Source organism: Strigops habroptila, chromosome 20 (assembly GCF_004027225.2).
Source record: "Strigops habroptila isolate Jane chromosome 20, bStrHab1.2.pri, whole genome shotgun sequence".
Classification (NCBI taxonomy): Eukaryota; Metazoa; Chordata; class Aves; order Psittaciformes; family Psittacidae; genus Strigops; species Strigops habroptila.
Genome location: NC_044296.2, coordinates 571367 through 590217, shown reverse-complemented (window position 1 = coordinate 590217; position 18851 = coordinate 571367). Strand labels below are relative to the sequence as shown.

Genomic DNA, 18851 nt, shown 5'->3' with positions numbered 1-18851 from the left:
GCTGGATACACCACACATCTCTCAATGCTGCCACTTCTTGTCCTGCTCCCAGCTGGGAGTCCCCATGACCATACAGACGTTGTAGTGAAAAGGGCACATGTAAATAAAGCCACTCACATCCCTCAGGGCTGCCCTTGGCAGAGAACTGAGAAAACCAAAGCAAATAACTGAAAGGACAACGATCTGGCTGAGAGACAGACGTGTTCAGCAAGTGCCTGCTGGCAACTGGAAAGGATTCAGGTCCCATCGCTGCCAGCATCTGCTCCAGCCCAAGGGGGAAGGGCAACACTCAATATCCCATGGCCCACTGATGGCTTAAAAACGACCTGTCCCCAGTGAATGTCCCGATGCAGACTGCCAGCTACCAGCAAAACCAAGCAGCTAAAACTGAAAAGCAGAGATGATCTAACCAGTCTAATGTGCTCTTCACAGCAGCAAAGCACCTGGCTCCAGGGTGCTGCCTGAGTAAGGGCCCAAATCTCTCCTCTTGTGGCTCCTCCTGACGGAGAAGGCGGAAGAAGGTCACAGGGTGCTTGGGGAGGACACATGAATACAGGCTATGGATCAGTCGTTTCCCATTTGCTCTCTCTGGAGTCTGTGCTCAGTGGTCATTAAGACAGCGTGTAAAACTGCATGCTGGTCTCAGTTCCATCTTGGTTCTTCTATTATTTCCCTCTCTACAGCATCCAAATGGATTTCTTAATAAATAGCTGCTTATTTCCCCCTTGCCAGGAGAGCAAATCATTGTTTGTCCTCTTAATGGATGGTCTCAGCAGAGTAGCAATGAACTGAGCAGCTCAAAGGGACTGAGTCCACCAAGGCTGGGGGAGGGACCCCGTCAGGTTAGGACACACTGAAACCCTGCCAAAACCCTGGAGGAGAAGCACACCCTGCAAGCACTGCCCCATGCCAAGGAGGTACAGATGGCATCAATTCAGCCCTGCACCAGCACCACGTTTTACCTAGCAGGGGAACAGCAGGCATAAAAGGTGCCAAGGTCCGGAGAAGACCAAACCCAGCACTGCCCCCTCTGTGCTGTGTAATCTGAACACATATGTCACTGGAGGCACGAGCTGTCCTCGAGTGTCCTGTCGGGATGTGGCCTCTACCCTCTTCTTATAGCACATGGGCCTCTTCCTGAGTGGGATCTTCTAAATGACCCCAGTGCTGCTCATGCAACGGGGAGGATGCAGCAGGAAGGGAGACGAGCCACCACCCAGAGAGAGCCTGCACATCTCCTGTTTAGGAGACAGCACCAGGATTGTCCCGTGACACACCTGGATCATCTGGATCAGGACATACACAGGTACATACACAGCCCAGCTCGCCCGCCTTGCTGCAGAGCCCGTCCTGCACACACATACATCTACACACTGAGCAAACCCCTTTCAATCCCTCTGCCGGGGATGTGTTTAACAGGAGGATTTCAGAGAGTCCCCCCCTAATCCTCACCAGACACATACTCTCAAGCCTGCAAACAAGTCTAATAGCAGAACAGAAGTGAAAAGGTGAAGGGGTTTTTGGCTGAAGCCGCAGGAGGCAAAGGCAGAGCTGGGAATGGTGTTCCCACTGCACCCTCCTGCCGCAATCCTACAAAGAAATGTATCCCGTTGTAAGGAACAGCGCAGGATAGAGGAAGGGACAGAGAGTCTTTGAAAAAGCTGTCAATAAAGCATTTATCTTTCTGTCTAAACTAGCACCGTGGCAGCTCCAGTGTGTTTTCATTGCAGGCTCGCTCCTCGACCCATCCCAACTTCAGCTGCCTGTTGGGGTCTTTACACCTCAGAGAAAGTGTGTTTTACTGCTCTTACTTTCTCAAGGTATTTCCAATGCAAATAGCATCTCTTTGGTAAAATCCTGTCTGACAGTTCCAGGTTCACTCTCTCTTCAGCAGGTTCCTAAACCTAAGGGCAACTGCTAAACCACAACCCTCCTGCCAGAGCTCTATGACAGCGAGAGGAAGAAACCAGGGGTTTACTGTTTGCACCCAGCGATGGCTTCTACACAGGGTGTGGGGAGGGGGCTCTTTCTGCATTTGACTTCTGCTTTGTCCTTGTTCTCAGATCTTCTGGGCAATCCAGAAGATTTTTCCCACTGACATCCTCATATTTCTTTTGTTCTCACAATCCTGCCTGCCTGTGAGATGCCCCTTTAGTTAACTGAATTCCTTACCACATCCTGCTCGCCCTTTGCTGCACGACCAGGGAGAAGAAACCTAGTTGCTGTGGAGAGGGAAGCTTTTAGAGCCACCATTCCCCAAATCGATATTAATGTTTCTGTGCTGTTTTCAGTTCCTAAGCACAGTGTGCGACACAAGAGGAGGATTCAAACCTTGACACAAGTGTAGAGTTTTAAGAGAGAGATTTGGTGGGTGAGCCCGAGTTCGAGGCCCTCCAGGGCCACAAATAGTGAATAGGTCTGAGGTTTAGAATAAAGTCTTTGAGCCACTTCAGGCAGCAGCTGGAATGTGCTGGGGAGGCTGAGCTCGGTCTGCATGTGCCTCCATGCTCCTGAATGGGGTTCAGGCAAGGGCATCCCTGGGAAGTCCATGTGCTGGTCCCCAGCCTGCGCCTCCTCACTCACTGCAGCTTCTCTTTGCAGGGATATTCATTTACTTGTCACAGAAAGGAGCCTTCTGCACTTGGATGCAGAAGGGATAATCACTCCAAACACTGTGCTCTGCACACAGGCACTCCGTGGTCCCCCTTCATCTACAAACCAAGCCAAAAAGGCCTTGCAAGAAATCGGACCAGAATCAAAGCAGCAGAATCATTTGGTTCTGTGGCTCATGGGCAGAACAGTTCTGAGCCACCCGGGCAGGGAAGGGTTGTGGGGTGCGATGTTCCTGCTGACAGCAGCACCTGCACAGACCTAGCAATGTATTTTTGCACTGTGGCTGGGTTCAATGTGCAGCCACAATGAGCGAGCCCCCCCAAAAGAGTTTGTCTTCTGCTAAAGGCCATTGCCAGCCCCAGCAGGAGTTCAGGATTTCCCAGCTGCTGTGCTGGGAACTTCTCAAGTCTCACTGCAATCTGCCCCAATGTCCTTTCTCTGTGCAAGGGCTGGTTTCCGGGCTGGGTGCTCACAGAGGTACGTAGGTGAGAGCCTGTGAGCACGGAACGCTGTGCTGGGCCCTGGCAGGCAGCCCGTGGCCATGCTGAGTCAGCAGGGAGGCTGTGCTGGTGTGGCAGGGCTCTCCTTGCCCCATCACCACCCAGAGCACTGAGAGAGCCCTGCACGGGCCGGGGGGGTGAGAGAGGGGGTGGCCAGGGATGGGGGAGGGTGTGTGTGTGTGTTTCAGACAGACACAGCCCTGAATTGCAGAAGGCAGAAGTAGAGCACAGACGGGGTCTAAGAACCGAGCTCTCCTCCTCCACTGCTGTCTTTGTTTCCTTTTATCTTCCCTCAGCAGCTTGAATAGCTGCTGACTGTATGTCACAGCATCACAGAATCAGGCTGGAAAAGATCCTGAAGGTAAGTCCAGCTGCAAACCTAACACTACCAAGCCCACCACTAAGCCATGTCCCTAAGCACCACGTCTACAGAGTATGTATGTTCCAGAACATTTCATACTGTCACTTGATGTTTGGGGAAGAAGCGTGGGTTAATGAGAGTAAAACCTCATCTCTTCCCCTTTGCATTTCTCCCCAAGGTCTCACCCTTCCTCTGAGCCAGGGACTGGGTGTAACTCCCTCCACAGCCAACACACTCTACTGCTTCACTGTCTGTGGGTGCAGGGAGTGTGCTTTGATACTGCTTAGCCAGGATTTGGGCACTAGCCTCAGGACACTGAACTGCAAAACTGCTTTGGGAACCAAGTTTGGGAGCATTGATTCCCAGCCCTTTGTTCTAACCACCAGGCAGGTTTTCAAACCCTCTTAGCTGCAGCTTTGCTTTCGTTCTGTGCTGCATGATGTGACCTTGGGGAAAATGCACAGTTGCTGCTAGTGTCCAGATGGGACTGAAGGAGGCCAGGCCAGCTCCCAGCCACAAAGGGAAGGTGCAGCGCTGGGGGCTGGCATGGGGCTGCTTTCCCTTCTGCCACCCCCAGCTCCCAGCAGGGCTTAGCACAGGAATGAAGAGCAGCTGCCTCACACACAGCCTGGCTGCAGATAAAGGGCAGCAGAGGAACTCTGGCTGAACATGCTCCTGTTGGAGCAGCGTGGGGAACAGCCACAAGCGTGCAAGGTCAGGCACAGAGACAGCGGATCGAGGACGTTTAAAGACACAACACAGCCGAGAGAGATGTTTTGCTTTTGGAAACCAGTCTCCATGTAGAGAGGAATGCTGTGCTGCTGGGGGGCTGCAGCACGACCTGGGCGCTCATGTCTCTGGGACAACTGTTACTCCTGCTGCTAAGCTCCAGCAGCTCGCTCCTTTGAGAGACAGCCCCTTGCTCTAAGCCTGCACAGCAGTTAAACACCAGCAGAGCCCACCTGGAGCTAAGTCATTCTTTACACATCCCAGAAAATATGCCCGGTGATAATTAGAAGCAGAGAAGTGGAGACAGAAGCACGTTTCAAAATGCTCCGTGCCTCCAACACATTCTGCCTCTTCAACCGAAGCTGCAGCACTCGTAGTACTTCCAGGCACAGCCGCCTGCTCTGATTCACTAGAAAGGCCCCAAGATCTGCTGCTATTTTCAGCCTGCCCTTGCCAGAGCTCCAGAAGCACCAGCAGCCTCTTTGACAAGGCTGGTTCAAATTGCCTGTTCAGCAGAGGTCAGTGGGTGAGAGCACAGGTAAGTGTGAGCCTGCATTTGCGTGGTACCTGTGACAGGCAGGTAAAGTCTGTACTGCCCGAATCAGAAGGCAGTAAGTTGCCTCCACTTGTATTTCTATTTGACATCGCAGTCAGGGATATGTCAGTGGCAGTTGAAGCCTCAGCTAGGACCTAAATTCACCTCCCTCAGGATCACACGTTATTTACAACTGAGAGGAAGAGCTAATCCCACGTGAATACAGCACATACACAGGAGTCCACAGAGAATTTATCCAAGAGAACCAAAACATGATGTTACAAAGAAATCTAACAGACGAATGAAACCAGAATCTGCTTTAAAACTAAGTTAACTAAACTCAACTGCTGGGATGTGCTCTAAGAAGCGATGTACTTTTAATCTCTTTCGTACCCAGAGTAATCTAAATGCTGCTGAAAGCTACTCAATATCCCCATGTGAGCAACTTACGAGCAAAAAGACACTTTCATCTCAGGAGTTAAGTGGAAATAAGGAATTTTGGGTGAAAACATCATCTCTGGCTTAACCCCAGTTTTGCTACTCCACCACTACAATTATCCAGTGAAGTGGAAGCAGGCTGAGATGGTGGCACTATCCCAGCACTTCCATGGGAGCTGTTGGTGTCCCTGCAGTAGGTTCAGGAAGGATTCACCCACTGCCTCTGCTAAAGTGCTGCTCCCAAGGAATCTGCTTGTTAAACCCTTCCTGGCAGTTCCACAAGTTTTACAGTAACTTTATGGGTCACAGGAAAAGTTACAGGGAAATAGGGACACTTTCTGATTTTACCTGGCTCAGCACATACTTTGCCAGCTTCAAAGGACCTCTGCCAGAATTACACTTCTGTCACTTTTGATTCTTCACCTCTCCTGCCTCTTGAATCTGTGTTTGACTGTTCCATCATTTCATGTAGGTAGTTCAAGAGGAAAATTAGCAGAAGGCAAACAAGCCCCTAAGAATGCTCTTTATTTCTCGTGCATTGTCAAACCCACACGCTCAGAGGGAGTCAGACAGGCTTCCTCCAGCTCCACCGTGCCTTCAAACAGCCACCACGACTTGACTGCTGGAGAAACTCACAACACGTCAAGTCCTCAAAGTTACACGGCTGAGACTCACAACTAGGACATAAATTAAATGCCAGGCTAAGCTGCTGTTGCCATGCCAAAATCCACAGCACAGCCATGCAGCATTATTGCACTCCTGGAAAATCTGAGCAGGATCATGAACTACATCGTCAGGGATTTTCAAGAGCTATTTATCCATTTAGAAATGGAAACAGGATCCATTTTACTGAATGCCAAAGTCACAACAGCCAAACTAAATCCCTGCTTTCTAACTTCTGGAAAAGTTTGGGAACACAACCCGACTCCAGCCCTCCCCCCCAGCCTCCCAGTTTGGATTTCATACAACATACAGATCATTAGAGAACTCCCTTACATGCAAGTTTATTTAAAGAGCTTGCAGCGATTTGCAATTACCTTCTTTCTAACCCATAAAACAAAAGGCAAGTCTAAACTTTAAAGCTTGCGGGGGGGGGGGGAATGCAATTTAAATCCTTAGTTCTTTTTGCCATTACCTTAAAAACAGCACAGCAGCAATGAATAATAAAAGCAATGAAAGAATAAGAAACTGCCAGTCTCACCCCATCTCTGCCGGGTGTCAGCTTCTTTCTCTCCCGTCCTTCCTCCAGCTGTCTGGGCTCCTCTCCACGTTTTGATTTATTTCTCCCTTCCTCTTTCTCTCTGTCTTTCTCCGGATCCGGATACTCTTTAAATTTCCTCCGGAATTTCACTTGGAAATCTTGCTAGTTTCGCTCCTGGCTCCAACCCGCGCCGATCCCGGAGCGTGCGGGGCAGCGAGGGCAGGAGCCGCGCGGATCCCCCCGGCCCGCGGCCGCGCCCCCAGCGCCGGGCAGAGCCGGGCGGTGCCGGGCGGTACCGGCCGCTGCAGCCCGCGGCAGCAGCCCCGGCCTCCCGGGACCCTCCTTCCCCCAGCACCGGGGGGGGGGGGTGGCACCGGGAGTACGCGGCGGTCTCGGCAGCCCCTGCAGACAAAGCGGCGGCCCCGTGGGTCCCTCCCGAGCGGCGCGGCCGCCTCCTGGACGGCGATGGCTTTGTTCCTTTTTTCCCCCTCTCCTTTCTTTCCTCTCTTCCCTATCCGCTTCCTCCCGCCGCCAACTGCCCCGGCTCGGTCACATTTCTCCGCTCCTTCTCCCGACTTTATTCCCGGGGCCGGGGCCGGCTCGGCGGCACCACCTGCCGGGCACAACCGGGGAGAACCGGCCCGGAACCCCGAGCCTCGGGGCCACAGATCCTCCAATCCAAGGACCCCCGGATCCTCGAGCCCTTGGACCCCCCCCAGGCCTCCAGATCCTCAAGCCCCCAGACCCCTTATCCCCTGGACCCCCAGATCCTCAGATCCCCAAGCCCCCGCATTCCCAGATCCCTGAATCTCTGAGCCCCAAACCCCAAACCCCCTGGATCCCCAGCTCCCTAGGCCCCCAAACCCCTGGGCTGGATCCCAGCGCTGCACTGTGATCGTAATGGGCACTGGCCGGCCATGGAAACACAAATGGTGGTCTCTCATCTGAGTCTAGACATCTGCTATCGGCAATAGGGCGCTCGTTGTGGTTCAGGCTCTTACGAAGTCATTTATACAAGTGGAAAATTAACATAAACCATGAATCATTTGTATGAAATGGGAAAATACCGCGGGAAGAAGGAGGCTGAACAGGCGATGGGAAGCGGGGTGGATAACGGGCAACCAGCCTCTCCCAGTGTGCTGCTGCGGCCAGAGCAGCTCACGCAGCCCTCAGCTGTGATCACCAGCACGGAGCTGGCGAGGAACCTCTGCCCCCCGGGAGCCCCCGCAGATCAAAGGCCAGCCCAGCTCTGCCACACCAGGCCTCTTGCCCCACATCCACTGTCTCCCCCTGTGCCATGCTGCAAGCAAGGACAAAAGGACTAAAATTGCACCAAAACTACACCTGAAAGTAGGGCACAGTATCTTTCATATCGACCTGTTAACTGGAACTTATCTACGAACTTCTCTTGGAAGCTAATTATTTTACACATTTAAATTAGGGTAATTAGATCAGCAGGAATTGAGCTAAACCCAAATGCTGGTCGCCTTGTGAGGATTTTCTGAAATGGGGTTTTATATTCCATCTGCACTTCCTTCCACTCTGGGAAGAGAGTAAGTGTCCCCAAAGATGAGAATGGCAATTTCGATTTCCTATGTTATTAGTTACATAGCACTACCCGGTCTGCATCCTGAATTTCCACATAGCCCTTTGCATGTAGGGAGTAGGAATATAGGTAAAGGAAGTAGGCTCCCTTTCAAGCTGTGAGACAAGATGTGCCCCTCAGATCTGGTTTCTGCATCGCTCTGGTACAATCGCCTCCAGGCAGGTCTTGGTGCAGTGGTTTGCCAGCAGCTCTCCAGTCTTCTGATTTTCAGCTGTCCATTGTAGACAGTTCTCTTGTCCCCACGTCGTGCCCATGGCTTCACCTTGCTAGAAAGGCTGGTGGTGTTCCTGTTACATCCTCCCGCGGGAAGCACAGGCACTGCTGTAAGTAGCCATGTTATCAGCCACAGTGATCCAGGAATTTGCTTCCTGCAAGTTCAACAACTGGCCTCACCTTTCTTCTGGGGTATTGCCAGATAATACACAAGATAATACAACAGGAACCTGTTGTTATGAAGTGTAACAGAAGAATAATTTGAGCCTGGGAGAAAGAAGGCATCCTAAAAGAAGAGACTGGGGCTTTGCTCCAACAGAGGGGAGCTTCAACTGTTTATGTTTTAAGGGAGAAAGAACACTCCACAGCTGCTTATCTGGTCTCTCTCCCTAAATAGGTATCCATACACATTGTCTTCATTTCCAAGCATTCCTGCTTAATTTGAGAGTGTCTTGCTGCACCTGGTACGCACTTCCACACAGGAGAATCATTTCCAAAGAGGTTTCTCCTCTCATAGCTATGTGAAAACGAGAAAGCAATGAGCTGTCTGTGTCTAGAAGAGCATCCACCTCGCACCTGATGCATGTCTGGTGAGAGACAGCGTGAGGCAACACTGCCTTTTGTCCAGAACCCGTGTTATTTTCCAAATATAAGAGCACATTTATAAGAGAATGAAGAAAAAAGTGTCTCAAGTGCTTGGCTTTCGGTAGCCTTGGACAAAAGGAGCTACAATTTTGCCCATGCCTTAGAACTAAATTCTGAACAGGAATGCCGTATGTAAGTTGATTCATGACATTTTGGGACAGAGGAAGATGTATCATAAAGGTCACTAAAAACACAGAAAAAGAAATGTGTGGAATGTGTTTTGAAAGCCTAAATAAAGGGAAAGGAGAGGAAAACAGAGAAAGAAAATATACAGGAAGATGACTTGGAAAGTTCTAACAAAGCAGCAGATCTGACACCAATACTCACTGTGGTCAGTGACAAGTAATTTAACCTCACATGTGAAATGAGGATAGTAGCAACCTCTTGGGGCACTGGGAAACTTAATTAGTTGCTATTTGTAGATTAAACAGAAAGTCTGAAGGTGAAACATTAAATGCCAACTATGAATAGCTTCTGAAGCATCAGCCTCTGTAGCTGGGCAAGCCCACCCTCACAGAAAAGTGGATCAGGATCAATTTTTGACAGAAATTTATTCTTATGGTTCTATCATGTCAAAAAGGTACCCAAACAAGGCAACTTGCTTTTAAAAGCAGTAACTGCGAACACATCTATGTAATACGCAACACAGCTTGTCTTCAGCTCGGACTTTCTGCCTCTGATATTCCACATTCCTTAACAGGGAACATCGTGTCACCTTCGCCAAAGAGCTCTGTGGGCCACAAGCTCCCAGAGCTCTGGGTGAAGCTGTGTGCTGGCGCTGTGCTCCTCACAGCCAGCTCCCGAGCAGGCATTCACGGCCTGCCCGTTTGTGTGTCTGAGCTCTTCCCTTCACAGCCCCTCTGCAGCCAGTGCTGGGCTTCCCGAGCCAGCTCTACCGGTGGGGTTTGGGCTGGTTTCTCTGCTCTTCCAAGGAAGAGATAAATGACTCTTGTGGAAGCTCAAAACCAACAAGATAAAGACGAGAAGAGCAAACCCAGCCCCCAGGAGTTTTAAAATTAGCTTCTCTCTCTCTCTGTCCGCAGATTCCTGCTTTGCTGCCTGCTTCAGTGAAGGAGCTGGTACTGAAGACTGAAACCCCACAGCTTCTGCTTCCTTGTGCTTATTTGCTGTGGCAACAATATTTGCTTTTTCTGGCTTTTCTTGAGCATAAAGGGCATAGCGGGCCACCGTGACAGGGAACTCTTTCCCTTTGGATTTCTCTACTGACAGGCAATCATAGAACCCGGCCACGTCTGCTGTCACGTTGAGTATTGCCATTCCTCCATCATAGAGGAGATATTTCGAGGCCTCAGCCTGAATCCTGCTCCCATTAAACTTCCACACTACGCTTGCCAGATTCGACAGGGGAGCACATTTAAGATGAACATTGTTTCCAAGGGTAAAGGGAATTTTCCTCACACTGTTCTCTGAAATGATGAAGACATTTTTTCAAGTCAGAACACTGGGGTTTCATTTCATTTACATAACCAAATATTTCAATAAAGGTAAAATCTAATTCACCAGTCTTGCCAATGGGCAATGAATGGGTAAGGGGTAAAGACAAAGAGATCCTGTTGCTGACAGGTCTGACAGGGACATCTTTCTGGCTTTATTATTAGAGTGGAGATTGAGATGAGCTCTTAGGCAGAAGCTCTTCCCTGTGAGGGTGCTGAGGCGCTGGCACAGGGTGCCCAGAGACGCTGTGGCTGCCCCATCCCTGGCAGTGTTCAAGGCCAGGTTGGACACAGGGGCTTGGAGCAACCTGCTCTAGTGGAGAATTCTAGAAAGCATAAACTGAACAAGCATTTTGATCACATGAAGTTCAACTACTCTTTCTTAACCCAAATGTTCACATACCTCCACTAAGGCAGCTGGAGGCATCCCCGGCTTTCACACTTTGAATTAAATGCCTGAAAAAATAAAAGAGAAGAAAACACAAAAACCCACCAAAACGCAAAGAGATGCAAACATAGCCCGGAAGTGTTCCAGCACATACCACTCCATCTCTAGGAATCACCCGAGTCGTGTGCTATAGAGTGCACAGATACAGCAATCTCCCATCAGGTGTGCAGCTGGAAAGCAGCTCTTTACTTACATTGGACGAGCAGTTTGCTCTGCCAGGGAGACACATCCGTGAGCAGCCGGAGCCCAGGCGCAGTAGGGATCCCTCGCCAGGATGCAATCCGTGCAGTACCTGTAGCGGTGGCACTGGCACACTGGAAGCTGCACCACTTGAGAGTGGGACCCTCCGTAGAGCATTCCCTGGGAATGGGGGACGGAGTTCTTTTGCAATAGGGAGATTTTAAGCTGTTATTTTCTAATAGGCATTGTCAGGTTTTCTGGTGTTTATGAAAAATATCAGTAAACTAAAGATGTTGTCAGAAGAGATGGGGATATGAGAAACCCCCTCAGCTTTCCACAGCATGGAAACCAGTCGTTATTTCCACAGTAAAATGACAGTTCCTTCCCTAACTTTTTAATGAACAGAAAGGCTTGTTCCAGTTGTACTTTGACACACACAAATTCTTCTACAGAAACATGTTTCCTGCTTCTGTTATTGACAAATACATGCTAGAAGCAGGATTATCCATCTAGATAGATAGAGACGTTTACAGGTTATTTAAAAGCCAGGAGAACACCATGGAAGAGCAAGGCCTAAGCTATTACAGCAGCCCCTTTCCACGTGCAGGGATGGAAGCTCTACCTTTTCAGAAGACAACTGGAGAGACTGGACAGGCTCCGGAGCCAGAAACAGCTGCAGCTCTTCCACAATGAACATTTCCCCATCACAATTGAGAGCTTTATGCAGGTATCCATCATCTACAGCAAATGAAATGTATTTCTAAAGAGAAGCTTGTTTAAACATAGCATAACATTTTAGCCTGGTCACCCATGTTGAAATGGGAGGTTTAGCTGACGTTCTGGGGCACAGGGAATTTCTGAAAGTCTTCAAAGCAATTCTCATTTTTTCTTTCAATGAGAGAAGCACTGATTTTATTTTTTTCCCCAAACCTCAAACAATCCCTGAATTTGCAAATACAATGTGAAGCCTCCTTTGATAGGGAAAGTTTCTAAAGAGAGGCTTTTAATGTCCAACAAGGCAAATGCATTTAACCTAAGTGGGATGAAAATATTCAAACTAGCAAGACAGCTTCTGAATGCAAAACTTAAAACAGAGCTGAAGAAGAATTGCCCTTTTTAGAAGTCTCAAAAAAAACCAACCTGGCACAAAATCCAGAGCACTGGAGAGTATCTTTTCCTACAAGAACAGCTCTTACCTGTTCCCAGAAACATCACATCGTACGTTTGTCGATCGAGGCCGGTGACTCTGTCTACCACGATCCTGGTGTAGTTTGAGCCTCTCCTCAGCAGCACTGGGCTGTCACCAATTGGATTTACAGAATCATCCATTAGAGGGTGATCTCTAACAAACTGCAGGACTTTGTCAGGCAAGTCAGTAGATGTGTTATACCCCATGCTCCGGGCAGAGTTATCTATACACTAGGAACAAAACACAACAAGCATGAGGACACTTGACTTTTCATTTCATTGAGGTATAGAGAAAAGGTGCATTTCCCTCTAAACATTCAGTTATTTCTACTTATCTTCAAAAGATAAACCTCGTTCTTTTCCTTTATGAAACAGCCCATAAACCCACAGCTTGTGGCAAGGAGGCTTTTCTAGGAACCTTGGTGTGATGGAAGGGGAAAGCAGGTGACTCTCTGCTGATTGTACACACTGCATTTATAGTGGAAAAAAAAGACATTCCGGAGGCTGGTTTTTAATTAGAACAAGTAAATTCATATTTACAGCACCAGGACGTGGAACTGGCACTTCTCCCCTGTAAACCATCCACTTAACAGGGGAATGTTGTACAGTTACTGGTCCTTTGTAGCTTCCTTTGGAGAAGACTTCCTGAATAGTTTTCATACTGTAGGCACAAACAGCTGATATGTCTAATCTTCCCCTTAGAAGAGAACAAACAAACAACAGAACACCACACAAAATAAAAGCAGGTTTAATTTTTGTTATGAAGAAAGAAAGAGTGTAACCCCCCTCCACTCTCCACAGTGCACACTGATCTTTCTCAGGATTAGTCAAGACACCTAACACTAAAAATCCTTCTCTGTTGCAGTTTTCATGATTCACTGAGAATAAACCAAAACCACCCATAAAAGATGGTATTAAATATTTGTTAAAAATCAAGTAATCACCCTCAAATAAACTGAAACATAGAGAATGCGGACCTCTGACAACCTCTTGTGAACAGGCAGATGAGCCCAAGTATACGGTAATCAACGTTCTGACAGGATTCTCCTCCCTTTGGCTCCTCACTTCTGACACAAACCATTAGTTCTTCTTCTAATCCCTTTAACTCATCTTCCTGAAAACCACAATTCTCTCTTTGCCTCCAATTACAATGTGTCTCAAAATAATGCCTGAAAATGGAGGGAGCCTTTTAGGAGTGTCTGGATCAGATACTGATGTGATTTCACGTCTCCCAGGGAATGATAGACCCAAAGGAATAAATGTTCTACAAATTCCTGTCTTAGGACACACCGAACCCAACCTGCCAGAACCAGGAATAAAACCCACTGTCGTGGACACCCACCAAAGCTCTAGTGGGTATAAAGTGATGGGTAAATAGGTGGCAGCAGGTTAAGTTGCACGGTGCTGACTGTGCTGCATTCTGGTAATTCTGGTGCTGTTATAAAACATGAGAGTTACCCACTCATGGCTCCTGGGGTATTTTTTGACATGTAAAGTTTTGATCCACTTTGTCTTGTTTTTCTTCATGAGTCAGAGCATTAAGAAAAAGCTACTTTAAACCTAAAACTTGGATGGTTTTTTGTCTGGAGTTCTGTGTTCATTTCCACAGAACATTACATTGGACAAGCAGACCATGACACATACTACTTTTGGAGCAGGAGAATAATTCTGCACCTTGAAATGTCAGCTATTTCTTTTAGTGCCATAAGGACCAGAAGAATCCAGGACTTTGTGCATGTAATGATGTAATTTTCTATGTAATGAGTTTTAATTGCCCCACCATCCAACTAGAGAAAACACAACTCTCAAAACTTGGCTTAGGAGAAGTTTTGGGTTAGTCTTTAATTGAAGGCTTTGGCCCAGGAACCAAACCCATTTTGTTTCAGATGATAATGTTTGCTCAGTTGGATCAAGCTGTAAGAAAACCAGATGTAGTCCATTAAAACATGCAATGCAAGTAGCTGGTAGCTTCTGGCTCTGAGTTAAAGCCAAATGGCTGTACCCAGGCTAGTCCCACTGCAGTGAGAACCCTTTCTCCATACATGACAAACTCCACTATGAACACAGCCCTCTATCTCACCATTGCTGGGAAAAAATTCCATAAAATATGCTGTCCTGCCACCTCCTTTTCCTAAGTAAAAAGATGTCCTGGACAATATTGAAATGGAAGTTTAATTCTGGAATGGAACAGGAAAGGCGGGACTTTAGAAACGACGTCCATCTTCTCTGCAAGACACGTTTTCCACCAAGATCTCCCTAAATGAAAGAATAACATAGGCACTGTAGGATGCAGCAGGCAAAAGGTGTCATTTTCATAACAGCATTGATGTGTAGAAAAATATAGTTGGCCTTTCAATAGAAGGCTCAGTTCAAAGGCAAAGAAAAAAAGGTTAAAATGTGAAACACAGCCTGAATAGCTGGTTGTGTTCTAGCAAGAAAGAGGAAGCTAGTTGAGAAATAACTGTATGTGACAGAGTTCTGTTTGCTCAGGCAGTGTGGATGCCACTGTCAATCACTCGAGTATGAAACTTCATCTGCAATACACTCATTGAAAACTTTATACTACAAACACTAACTCTGCAGACGCGGGCAATTCTGGACACCAGCAGCTTGTCATAGAATTCAAATTCAACAGCTGTTTCGGTGAAGACGACATAAATTTTATCATCATCTCCATTTGGATTAGATTCACTTTCCTGCACTATTTCCATGCTGACAAAGCTTGGTTCTGAAACACAAACACACAAAACATTGAAGTTCATTCCAAGAAAAACACAAATGCCAAATATTCTTTCAAAATTAAGCCAAGTTGAACTTTGTTGTGGACTAGTGAAAAGGCTCAAACCACGACAAGGCTGAAAAGTATTTCTGAATCTATCCAACGTTACGAGAAGGAACTGTGCTTTCATAAACGGAAAGGGGCTGTGGCTCATCTCATCACTGCAGTCCATACTCACAAATGTCTTTTACATTCTGCCCTTAATTCAAAAGCTCACATTACAAATCCATCACATCCTGCTACACTCCAGAGAGAATTCATACACCAAACTGAAGTTCAAGAGACTGAAATATATAAAAAAGCTTCTTACCATTTAGCCATGATGTTTTAAACTCTGTCCTTACAGGATTTCTCATGCTGCGAAGTATTATAGGTTCTGTTCCCAAGAAATTATTTGAAGTAGCTGAGTAAAATTCCCCAGCTGGAAGGATTTGGAAGAAACAAAAAAGTATAAAGTACTTCTTTTTAAGATGCAAAGCCATCCAATAAGGAACAAATTGGGGTTGACAAGCAAAACCAGAATGAGGGTAATGGTATCCAACAGCTTAGTTTAGATGAGGAAACTCATTTCAGGTTTCCTGTCCGTCCAAACACACCTACAAAAACAGACGCATACTTCTGAGTTGGTTCAAAGGGACACTTTCCTCTGCTCTCCTCAGCTCTTCCTTGCAAGCTGATGTTTGTCCCATGGATAACCTATGGCAAAAGATCATTTAAACAGGATGAGAAGCCACTTTCTGGTCTTTCATACTGCTATAAAAGAATTAGGAAAGTTTTCAACAGGAATATTTTGAGCAAAATGTTTAAAGATCTGCCACACTGCTCAAATACCTGCAGGAAAGCCTGTATTCAAACCTAATTACCATGTAATCACAAGTTGGGTGATAGGCGTTGGTTCCACAGACATACAAGTAAGAGGCATTTATCTTATGGAGGCAGAGGATGTAGTTCTGGCATCTTATCTAAAATAGAAAATAAATAGAAAAGCTGTGGACTGGAGTGGATTGCATCTGACAATCTCGCCATGTCTTAGCAGCAAGCAAACAAACCCAACACACCGAGAGGAACTTTGACTTTGTTTAGTACAAAGCAGCTAGGTCCTAGCACCATTTTTATTTTAGTTAGTCCCTACCTTGTCCTTTCCTCTACGAATACATTCCAGCTGCCTTTCCTGTGTAGCAAACCAGGATTCCTAAAAGCCAGAAATACTTGTGAGGTGCTATGTTGCAATTACCTACTTTTTTTCCCCACAACAGTATGTGTAAAAAAATCCCTAAATAATCCTAACTTTGAACTTATGGGGTAAAGAAGCATTTTTCTACACCTCTCCAGCAGACAAGGCATAATAAAGAACCTGATGATAATAGATACGTGATGATAATAAAGATCCTGTGATTTCAAGCCTTGAAATAGTAATACTTGTAGTCACTTAAAATCAGGACATGATGTTCAGCTGAAGAAATCCACAAGCAAAGTATTTTTTTTTTAATGAAGGTATGGGAGAAAAAAATCTTTCATTTACCCTGGCTATTTCTCTAGAAATATTATTCAAGTCAAGAGCAAACACCACATCTCTGCCTCCAACAAACAGGGTATTGGTTTCTTCGTTCACAAGCAGAGTGGAAATATTGGCTAAGGCTTCTTCCCTAAAGGTGGTGATATTTCCAGCTGCAAGACACAGAAGAGAAGTTATTTTAAAACTATTTAGCACTAGAATGACAATGTAATAAAAATTCCAGATTGAAAACGAATTGTAACAGAGCAAAGGGAAAAGCTTGTACACTTTTCCAGAACATTTCCTAAATACTAGGAAACTATTTGAATAAATGAAGAGATATTCTTTTCCTAATTTCTTACAGGAACATAAACGACACCATTATTATTACCTGTAAGCCTAACCTCCAGCTACAATTACTGTTCAGGCATTGCTGTCATTTGGATGAGTGCGTCCGCAACAGCCCATAGCATTCCTTTCTATGCCTAATAAATAATAAACTCCCAACACTGGGCTACATTTCTTTCTGCTTGTGAAATGACTGTTTTTCACTTACTTTGGTATTTTACTGTTTTTCTGGGAATGCAATTCCCAACGGATGCTTTTGACTCTTGAATTAATTGCAAAATGAGATAAAGAACAAGAGCAGTGCCACCCATTTTCAGAGATTCAACTAGAAGTAAGTTCTTCCCAATTTTTAATCCTTGTCATTAAATAACTGTAGGCAGCAATGTCTTCACGCTTCTTGGAAACGGCCTGTGGAAGTGCTCCAAAGTGTCTGCAGTCTTCAAATATTCCTGAAACTTGTCAAAACCTCTTACATTTTCTGTTAACTCCTTCCAGATGTCCTAAAATTAAAAGCAGTTGAAGTTCACTGTAATATGTGGTGAATTCATTTTTGTTGGAGATGGACAACCATGCCCTTTTACAAGATTTAGAAGCTATTATATGGCTATATGTACGGGTTCAAACTTAAACAGGGGAAGTTCAGGTTAGATAGAAGGCAGAAGCCCTTCCCTGTGAGGGTGCTGAGGCGCTGGCACAGGGTGCCCGGAGAAGCTGTGGCTGCCCCATCCCTGGCAGTGTTCAAGGCCAGGTTGGACACAGGGGCTTGGAGCAACCTGCTCTAGTGGAAGGTGTCCCTGCCTGTGGCAGGGGGTTGGAGCTGGATGATCTTAAGGTCGTTTCTAACCCAAACTGTTCTACCATTCTATGACCTGTATTTCTACTAATCAGGAGTAGGCACTGCTCTGATGGCAATCCCAAGCTATTCCCAGCAAACCAAGCTTTGTGCCCAGTCTGTCATTCTCATTTGCAAGCTCAATGGTCCCAATTTTCTGTGGATAACTCCGTGTTATTTCGCAAATGGTAAGAACAAGTGGGAACGTTTTGCAGTAATCAGCTATTTGAAATACTGAAGAAAAATCATTGCTAAAACGAGTTTATTTCCAGTAATCCAGCAGGGTTTATAGATATGTTGGGTAAAAATTACATCTCTACATATCAAATCAACCTTATGTTATGAAAAAAGAATTCCTCTATTATTAATTAGAATCTGGGACTCTGATGCCTGGAATTTTGGCAATCCGGTTAAAGGCACACACCCTTCAGTGACATTAAAGCATCTGCAATTACAGAAACCACAAACCCACATTCCACATCTGCCTTCATAAAGAAGGGAAACTCTGCTCTTCCTGCACTTCCATCTGGAGGGAAGCACTCACAGCTGAGGAAAGGGTTTGCATTGGAAGTCAACTTTGGGTTCGAATACTGTTGAATTAGTCAAACAGGTTGGAAACTTCAGAGAACTATCAGGTAACTCGTTAGTCCCCGTGTTGTGAGCCTGGGTGTGAGTCTGCAGAGACACGTCCTCATGTGCCAACAGCCCCCATCTCCTCTACAGTGTTTGGGAACAGACTTTGGGAACAGACTTCTCCCACCCTCGTTTTACACTTTCCTGCTCCTGGCAGTGAGGTTCAGCCGTGCTGTCCCCTCACATCTGTTCTCAACCTAACACTGACACCCCACCCCCCCCACCACGTTCTGCTACAACCCCTTCCCCGACGGCCATTTCTGGACTGCATGACGTGCAGAGCTGACACAGGCCTGAGGGGCAAGAGGTACAGACCACTCATGGCCCCCCCCCAACACCCCAACCCAGCACCACCCCACGGAGCCTGCTCAGCGCTCAGGGGACCCCCACACACCCCCCGGCCAGCGCCGAGGCTGCACGCCAGCCCTGCTCCCCTCAGCACGCACCCCCCCAAGATGGCGGCGCCTCCCTCAGCTCCCACCGCCTCAGGAGTGACCGTTGGCCACGTGACTGCGCCGCCCCCCCCCCTCCCCCCCCCCCCCGGCCCCATTGCGGGGCTGGGGATGGAGCAGCCGGTGCTGGGAAGCGGTGGGAGATGTGGAATGTGGCACCGGGCTCCCACGGGCAGTGCCGTGCCGGGATCCGCAGGGAAG

At 47.1% G+C, this 18851-nt stretch overlaps 1 protein-coding gene across 2 annotated transcripts; it reads right to left on the bottom strand.

Annotated features, from left to right (window-relative positions):
* Window positions 1–9365: 9365 nt before the first annotated feature.
* Window positions 9366–18677, bottom strand: LOC115618097 (semaphorin-4D-like). Of its 2 annotated transcripts, XM_030509277.1 has the most exons (15): window positions 18645–18677; window positions 16942–17233; window positions 16413–16558; window positions 16023–16082; window positions 15754–15852; window positions 15487–15586; window positions 15201–15311; window positions 14688–14839; window positions 14192–14367; window positions 12652–12808; window positions 12120–12342; window positions 11546–11661; window positions 10937–11103; window positions 10699–10751; window positions 9366–10268 (listed from the first exon to the last, which is right to left on the bottom strand). In XM_030509277.1, the coding sequence occupies exons 2-15, from the start codon at window positions 17042–17044 to the stop codon at window positions 9691–9693; spliced, it is 2241 nt and encodes a 746-aa protein (XP_030365137.1). In that variant the 5' UTR covers window positions 17045–17233; window positions 18645–18677; the 3' UTR covers window positions 9366–9690. The 2 variants fall into 2 exon arrangements, with proteins under 2 accessions (XP_030365137.1, XP_030365138.1); XM_030509278.1 differs by lacking the exons at window positions 16023–16082; window positions 18645–18677 and having other exon boundaries at window positions 16942–17275.
* Between the last annotated feature and the right edge of the window lie 174 nt (window positions 18678–18851).

Bases quoted from the DNA above. Each gene is read 5' to 3' on its own strand.
- LOC115618097 (XM_030509277.1), bottom strand. From the start codon at position 17,044: ATGGGTGGCACTGCTCTTGTTCTTTATCTCATTTTGCAATTAATTCAA. The intron at 14,840-15,200 runs GTAAGAAGCTTT...TTTGTGTTTCAG, and splicing joins TAAAACATCATGGCTAAATG to AACCAAGCTTTGTCAGCATG. The intron at 12,343-12,651 runs GTAAATATGAAT...TTTTGTTCCTAG, and splicing joins CAGTTCCACGTCCTGGTGCT to TGTATAGATAACTCTGCCCG.